This window comes from Melanostigma gelatinosum (assembly GCF_949748355.1).
Source record: "Melanostigma gelatinosum genome assembly, chromosome: 11".
NCBI lineage: Eukaryota > Metazoa > Chordata > Actinopteri > Perciformes > Zoarcidae > Melanostigma > Melanostigma gelatinosum.
This window is the reverse complement of record NC_136644.1, coordinates 13,854,648-13,863,712: the sequence shown is the minus strand read 5'-3', so window position 1 is coordinate 13,863,712 and position 9,065 is coordinate 13,854,648. Positions and strand designations below refer to the sequence as shown.

General features: G+C 43.5%; 1 protein-coding gene across 1 annotated transcript in view; it reads left to right on the top strand.

Annotated features, from left to right (window-relative positions):
* The first annotated feature begins 2,155 nt into the window (after window positions 1-2,155).
* The window catches only part of maml3 (mastermind-like transcriptional coactivator 3), a 125,402-nt gene continuing 118,492 nt past the window's right edge, over window positions 2,156-9,065 (top strand). Inside the window, exon 1 of the mRNA XM_079279140.1 lies at window positions 2,156-3,037. Within this exon, the coding sequence (XP_079135266.1) occupies window positions 2,666-3,037 (372 nt within the window). The 5' untranslated portion in view covers window positions 2,156-2,665. The remainder of the gene's footprint in view (window positions 3,038-9,065) is intronic.

Genomic DNA, 9,065 nt, shown 5'->3' with positions numbered 1-9,065 from the left:
TCCTGTACATGTTTTAAAGTAATTGCGATGCAGATTGGATTGTGTGAGTGGGTGCATGCGAGTCTGCAGGTCCATGTCTGTTGGTATACAGTTGTGGTGGGGGGAGGGGGGGTCAGAAAGAGACAAGGGAGCACATATGGCTTGAACAGTCGGGGATAGAACTCAGAAATCCCACATGACATGGCAGATAGAAATAAAAACAAAAGAAAGAGAGAGAGAGAGAGAGAAGGGGCGTTTGCGAGGTAAAGACTCCAAATGTTGTCCGTTTGTGTGGACGTGAGTGTGTGCGTGTGGTGCCTGTGATCATTCTTTGGTGGCGACTTAGTGACTGGAAAGAGGAGTGACCATGCAATGTAAAAGTGTGTGATTCACAAGATGACTTTATATTACAATAAATCATCATGTCATGTGTGCAATGTTCATAAGAAGATGAGAATAGCACAGTTGTCACAAAGAGAAACCAGGACATTAGACTTACAGGCTCTTATTTGAAATAGAAACAAAAATCCTTTTCTTTTTTCTTGACCATTACTCAGACAGGAGTATTATTAAAGCACACTGGCTCTACTTCTCCTTATTATTGTCTTTAAATGGAACTGAAACGTATTCTACGGGAAGCTCCAGCCCCCAGCTTTTCATCCATGTGTTACTAACCTGCATATTATGCAGTACGTATTTCCACAAACCATTCAATACACCCAAACAATGCATCACATGAGCAGGCTAACCAATAGCTCACATCATAGGAAGGCTATCAGCACTTAATACATTTGATCTGGCTTCAATTAATTTAGTCGTGATTCATCAACGACAAAAATCTAAGTTTTCTTGCAAGTTTTTTCACAATCCAGGGAATATTATCTAAATTCTGAGAAAGGATCTGAATAAGTATGACCTCCAGCGATGATTTATGGTTGTAGTGGTGCATGTAACTTGCATACTGCAGCATGATGAGTTTCTATGGTGCATTTCAAAAACATTACTTCAGGGTTAATAGCAATAATAATAATAATAATAGTAATAACAATAACAATAATAATACATTTTGACGATGAACCTCCCAAACGCCACTCTTCTCAATCAATGTAAGAATTGTAATGTATTTTCTATATAAAGTGTGTGACATGTTCATATCAAGTAGCTGGTGTCATTTGTATAACCAGCTTCACACTTCACTACTAAACCCTAAATATGTAATAGCATCACAGCAATATGTAAATAAAGGTAATATCATAGTAATGGTATCATCGTTTAAATTTGCTTCTATTATTAAACTGTCTAGCACTTTGCCACTAAAACTTTCCAATTCAAAATTGTTAATTGTGCTTCAGTATCATGGTGTTTTTATACAGCCAGCTCATGAAAAGTGTGCTCTTTAATAACTTCATAAATATAGTATGCAACTGTGCAGAACCATTTTTATCCTTGGTTATTACCACTGTAAAAAGTGCATCCTCTACATCACTGCCCTATTTCCTTGCTTCTGGTGGTGATGTTATGATGCCCATTATTTCATTTGTACTATAATTAACGTTTGACGAATTGGGCCTCTGTATGTACCGCTGCATGTTTTTATGTTAAAGTGAGAGGTTAATCCGTTTGAGTCAGAACCTCATATGAAACGTGGTAATGAAGAAATACGCTTATTTGCTAGCTAACTGGCTAGTTGATCTATTTACACCAAAGGCATAGAGATTGGATAAGAAAACAGACAGAGAGGGAAAGAGACCGAGACAAAATTACTTTTTCTTAGGCCTTCTACAACACACAGGTCGTAGGTGGGATCAGTCCGGTCCTTTACGGGATACACTCCTAATTCCAGTCCGGGTTTTCTGAGTACCATCAGCGGGCTCCTCACAGCCTCTAGCTGGTTTTTACCAAACTCCTGTCCTGATATCACTCCGCTGACATGGTGGAGAAGCGGACCTGATTGTTGTGATGGTGGCAGGCGGCAGCCAGTGACTACAGACTTCCGCCACTGCTTCCCATATCCGCGTTTTGCGCCGTCTGGACTACTCTAGTTGCCTCACAACCGGACTACCGAAGGCGCTTGAGTGCCCCCCCTTCAACCCCCCCACCAACTCAACAACATCTTCACCGGGATTTCTTTCAAACCAAAACCATATGAGATGCAAGTTCACTGGGAAACTCCGGAGCCCGTTCGGTTCAGGCAGCAAAACTTTTTCTCAAAGGACAACACTGTAAAACGGCGAGTGGATTGTTGCTGCCACCGCCGCTGCTCCACAGTGGGACGGATTGTGTGCATATGAACGTAGAGTGCCTGCGAAGGTTCATACCTCCACAGTAGTGTTGTGTTTTTCTCGTGGAGTTGTTAGTGGCGTGGCAATGGCTTTACTGTTGAGTACGGCTCGGGTGTTATTTGTGATTTCGGGAGCGGTTTAGTTTTGGAAACCCCGAGCAGGGGGAAAAGAAACGAGCCCCTAACCTTATGACTACCAGGCTCTAAGCCCTTTAAACCTTCCCTGTTGTTAACCGGTCGTACCTTCCGTCCTCTGTCCCGGCTGCTCGGGACCGTTCACCGGGGGAGAACAGAGAGTAAGAGGACACTTGGAGGAGGAGGTGGCCGGAGGAGGAGAAGGTGGCGGTCGCGGTGAGCTTGACGGGGAGAAAAGTTCTTCCAAAATAGCAGCCACTCGGCCTAGTGATGGGGGACTTCGCCTCCCCCGCTGCCGGACCCAACGGCAGTATCTGCATCAACAACAGCATGAACCCGGCCGCCGGGAGCGTGGTGCCCGCCGGGGCGGTGGGCATACCTAAGCACAGCACCGTGGTGGAGAGGCTGAGGCAGCGGATAGAGGGCTGCCGGAGACACCACGTCAACTGCGAGAGCAGGTATCAGCAAGCGCACGCAGAGCAGCTGGAGATCGAGCGGAGGGAGACGGTCAGCCTGTACCAGCGGAGTCTGGAGCAGAGGGCCAAGAAGTCGGCCGGCGGCAGCAGCAAGCAGCCGCAGAGCAAGCAGCCGGACCCGGACTCTGCCTCCTCCACTGAACAGAGGAATAACACGCTTATAGCGGTAAGGACGAGCTCTCAACCACGGCCAAGACTGCCCCGAGACAGCCTCCACTCACACATAAACACAGCATACACTTCAGTATACACTCTGTCTTTCATTTTCCCCTCCATCTCTCCGTCCCCAAATTCTTGGACCCCCATCAGGCTTGCAAGCTGCACTCCTACTACTTGTTCACCACTGTGAAAACTTGTTGAAAACACGTTGACTGAGCGCTGGCAATTGCTTTGGAAACACACACACTTCACTTTTTCAAACCAGAGTGCAAACTATTGCCTTTCTTTACAAAGGCAATAGTGTTGCAATGTTGCAACATTGCTTCCCTGCACTCAGCAGTAGCAGCTTATGCTCCAGCCTGTTTTGTAACCTTTGTAACATACTCTCAAAACAGCCACTCCACACAGTGTTGCAAACACCTTATCACAGCCACCCACTCACTGAAAGTACCCTGTCATCAGACTTAAAAAAAAAACATACTTCAGATGGCTGCCACATAGTCACTGAACATTTTCACACTGCAAGTAACTTTTGGAGATTCATTGATAATTGACTGTAGAGTGTCACCTTAGTAACACAGTGATCACATGACACTTTTCACAAGGAGCCTCTACTTCAACCACAAAAATGTCCTTGTATAATAATGCAGTGATGCTTCAGTAAATATATACATACTGCAAGTCCAATAGAGTCTGAAAACTCACAGTAGATTTAATACGAATGCTACAGTGGTTTCCTGTTGGTAGGGGGCAGTGTACTATGGAGGATTGTTCAGTTTCTTAAGGCTGTCTTTTGAGGACCAATGATGTTTGTCTCTGAACCGGTCTGCAGATCAGATCTTTAAAGGATCAAATTGTGAAATTTACAAATAAAATGCCCTGATGTTTAGCTGCTGTTGCATGATAGAGATGGAGACAGACACCACCAAACTGTGTAGTTTGCCACACCGCATCTCTTGTGGGCGAGCTCGTTTTCTTTGGAGAAGACCAAAGGATACATCGGGAATGTCAACATTGTTGTCCCCTTTTGTTGCTGCAATGAGCTCAGTTCCTCTCCTTTTTGAAATGCAAAATCAGAACGTCTTTGATTTCTGAGACGGCCTCTGTCGTTATTTAGGAGCCATGCGAGCCTGACCAGCTCCGGCTTTCGGGAGAGGGAGAGCGGCAGTGATTTTAATAGTGCAGGACCTCCCAGCGGCCCATGTGGACATTAAACTGAACCGCCCATTAGATGGCCGGCAACAAATGCTCAGAGAATGGAGGGATTACTGCTTAAAGACACAGTGGCATCTCTCCGCGCTGTCCCTATCTGCTCCTCTCCCAGTCACTGATGGAGACACCTCAAATGCAAACACACAGCAATCCAATAGCTGAATTACAGCGATCTCCATGCTCGTACCCTTCTTATGCTACATTGTAAGTCGTTATTGTTTAGGCATGAATTGTTAAGACGATAAAAGGAAATGAGAGAAAAGTCTGCCGTCCCTGTCCCGTTTTTTTCCTCGTAGGAACAGAGCTGCAGCTAGATGGCTGTATGTAGTCGCTACAGAAGCAGGCATTCTAGGAAAGCCAAGTGTGCTGTAGATGTAACTACTCATCGCATTCACAGTGCACCCTGCAATCTGTAGGGGTAATATTAAAGACTGTTACAGACAGTGTACTGTGCTGAGAAGGTGTGTTTGAAGGCAATTTCACCTACAGCAAAAAGATGGCAAATATGCTCGCAACATTAGGCTAAAGTGACAAAAATGACTCTTTGGCTGTTGTACTGGTTAGTTTGCAGTGTTAACGTGGTAATTGTCAGTTTGAAGAATGCCAGGAATGTCTACAATGTGCAAAAAGTAAACAGAAGAAAATCAATGTGTTTCTAAAAGGGGCAAGACGGTGTTTGACAAATTGGTTACTCAGCTATGGCAGATTGTAGTTATTCATTGGAAATAATATACTTGTAATTCCACGGTCCACACACTGTCTTGGTGTGATATTCTGGAGCATTAAGTATTGTCATATGCATCCCACTGCGCTTTGGTCTAACGGTGCTCAGACACACCCACATTGAGGCAGGGGCAAGCCTATAATTATGGAAAGCGTGTGTTTGTGTTTATAGGCTAACTATTATTGAGAAGGGAAAAGAAGACACTGGGAGCTTGTTCTGGCTTTCCCACCATTTCCTTGACGTCACTAAAGCAGAAGAGCAGCAACTACAAAACAGTCGAAGCAGCAGTAGCAGCAGATAAAGGGTATACCTGCCTGGGTGGGATAATCCCAGTGTAACCACACACAGCCAGATAGTGAGGTCGGACACGGCCATCGCTGCTATTCACTTTCACAAGATGGACACTTACAAACTCGTAATTGTCTGATAATGAGAGGGTCGCTTGCGAAACAACAGGCCACGTCTCTGCTTTCTGCCAGAAGCCATGTATCACAATATTGCACTAACACTGGGATAGTCAATGATTAATTTACTGACATAGAACTTCTCCACTACTGTCTATACTCTGGATTAGTTGTTTGCTAAATGATGTTAGTTATGGTGATGGGCAAAATGGGTGATATAATGGTTTAGAAGCAACCAGACGGTGTCCAGCTTGCAGGCACATTGTAAAAGCCGATAATTACAGTTCCTCGGGGGATATTGAAGGCGTGTTATTAGGTCTATGTTCATTGCACGTGCACACACACACACACACACACACACACACACACACACACACACACACACACACCTATAAAGTGGTCCACAACTGTGGCTTCCACATCATCACTAGATTCACACTCACCTAACTGATTAACCTTCCTAAATATGTAGTTTACTACATATTTATTAACTCCTCTTTGGGCCTACAACAAAACCGTGACACATCGTATGATGTCTCACTTTTTCAGTGTTTGTGCACAAACATTGGTATCTGGAGGGCCTACCAACCCACAAACTGAGTAAGACAACCCAGTGAGTTTTATGTGGGCTGATCAGAAAACACATGGTTCATTCAGATTTGGCTCCCCTTCCTATGTCACTTGCAGACTCATTAGAATATACTGCCCCCATTTTGAGTACCTCCACCCATGGCTTGAGAACTATACCTTTTGTAAAGGTGTATCATATTTTTCTTGCAAGTTATATCAGAGCAGACTGGTCCTTTTTGTGAGGGGGGGCTTAAAGAGACGGGGAATAAATCTGAGTGTTTCAGACAGAGGATGAATACAGGGTTATTCAGACAGAGAAAAATGTCTTGTTTTGAACATTTAAAGCATGTTTCTACTAGAAATGCAAAATGCAAGTATGGACGTGAAAATATTTGGAGTTTCACTCTCATGGTTCGGGATCCAGTCTCAAATGGGCTGGGCCACTCATTCATTAGAACACCAGAAATAAACAGGAAATTCCTTCTTCAATAATCTCGTATTGTTGGATATTGTCGGTCTGTGATTAACCGTTGTATTAGAGGAAAAATGTAAATGAGCATTGTGGCGTGTTGAGATCAGTGTTGTTGAAGAGATTTGTCATTTTTATTTCTTTTATGTGATGGGTAAATGCCAGTACAGCATTTTGAGTCTAAAAATGAAAATTGCATGTTAATACTGAGCGAGTGACATTTGTCAACGTTTTCTATCATTGAAAAATGGTCTGCTGTCAAACTTAATTGTGGCTCTATTCACTGTCCTAACATGATATGAAGTTCTCTACTTTTGGCGAGTTATCGAAGAGCATCGACAAACTACACAACGTGTTCACCAGTAGCTGTCATGTTTTCACTGTTCTTTTGTAAGCAGGCAGGTTTCTTTGTTGACTGTTGTGAAGATCGAACTCGTGACCTTTCAGTTACAGGCACTTGTCTCTGAACCAACGGGCCACGGTGTTGCTTAAAAACCGAATTGTCACCTGTACTTCCTGACAAAAACATCCAGTCGGATCTGATTACTTAATCGCTAACAAGTTTACAGCTGCGAGGCCGAGGTGCACAGTGAGGGGCTCGTTAGTTCCACTAAAACACAGTAGCTCAGGACAGTCTGTCTTCAGCTCGGCTCGCTCCTTGGCATCCACCTCACAGAGGAATGTCTCACACACCACAGACACACACACACACACACTGTTGTCCTGCTCAACTCTTGGCAGCAGAGGCCGGAGTGTGAGCGGCTGAGTTTTCATGAATCCGAGGCCTTCCTTCTCCCTCCCTTCCTTCTCCTCCCTCCCTCTGTTCACCACTTCTCTGGTTTCAGCGTTAGCATAGTGCTAATATAGTGTAGATGGGTCTCGGTGGCTATAGCATTGTTAATGTCTACTGGGACTGTTGCCCAAGTGCTATATTTAAACCACTGAGCTGGCATGGAGCTGACACTCGACATGCACACGCAGAGTGTGACGTCGACGCACACCCGTGACATCACAGGCCTGCTGTTTTTAACTCATTATGTGCTTATTTCGCTGACTCCCCCTCTTTTTTTGTGGACTGTCTTTTTCAAACTCTTCCTTTCATCTTTTCTGTTTTCATGCGCACTTTATCCCGTTTTTTTTGTTACTTCTTACTTATTTGTGCTTCTTCTCGCTCTTGATCCTCGGCCCCGACACACATGGCACAAACTCTGGATGTTTTGGATTTGTGGCGGCTGCGACCACATTCCCTTCCACCCATGCTTGTTCACATGTTCTACAGGAACACGCACACACACACACACACACACACACACACGTTCGGTGTGAATGAGCGAGGGAGTAGTGTTCCCTCCATATAGTTTGACAACAAGCTCCTGTCCAGAAAGTTTCAATCACTCAAAGTGAAGTAAATAGCTTTAAGATAAAGCTCAAAGCTAATCAAACTAGTAATATATAATCTTATGTCATGCACTCAATTACTTACACGCATACCTGTTTAGAAGGTTGTAATCAGTAATGGTTCAGCAGGGAATGACAGAAGGCCTGGTTCATGTTTCAGTCCTCAAATATTTGCTCAACTAGTTCAATCTTTTCGTCACCACCTGACAACTGTGTTTTATTTTCCTGCTTAAGGCTACACTTGGTAACTGAACTGCCCGCGAAGCTTGTGAACTCTGATCAAACTGTCAAACAAGGCCGCGTTAATCAAATTAGATCAAGATGCTGTCACTGTATTGCCTATTTCTCGCCTCAAATGTTTTCAGAAACATATTTTAGTATACTGTTTCGCTGTGAAATGAAAAGGTTTGTTACAAGCGGTCAGCGGGCTTTGATTTGACTTTGATTTCGTCTTTTTAAAGTAGAAATATTGAAAAGTTTCAAGTTTTTAAAATGTCCTACTTTTCTTTGTTATGTATAATAATAGTAAACTGAAAAAATATATAAATTATAAGACATTGAAAGATTTTGAAAGTAATCTGCAAAGTAATAACTAATGAAAGTAATCCCTATATTTCCCACCCTTCTTATCCCGATCAATACTGGATTTCTGAGGCTAATATCCGTTTTTGAAGGCTTAAAAAAAATCTGAGAACGGTATATTGGCCAATATACTATTTTATTTTTACTTAAACATGTAACATGAACAGACATTTGAGTGTATGGCAATGTTTTTTCCTCCCACATTCATGATTGAATGTTTTGAACAGTTCTCTGTTTCATCATCTAACATGTAGCATATGACATGTTCATTTCATCTGTATACCACACACACACACACCACCACTACAGAGCTGAATCAAAAACAGCCCCAGCCAAGTGCCTGGCTGTGTTTTTTTTCTTGACTACCAGCACTTTGTGAGGTAAGTGACCACCGATTAGGAAACTGTTCCACAACCAAGCAGGCTTTCTAAACAAACGACCCTGGTCCAGTCCTGAAGTTGACCACCCACTGTTGTGTATAACTACACTACCTTTGTATGACTAGTAGGATAGAAAAGAGAAAGTGTGTCTTGGTAGATGAGTGCATACACACTGTGTAACATACAGTAAGGAAGAGTATGCAGAAAGTTGTACTTGGCAGGAACATGTGTCTACAGCAGATGTGTGGCCACCCAATGTGTGTTTGTATGTATGCATGTCTGCGCAAAGTTGCAGT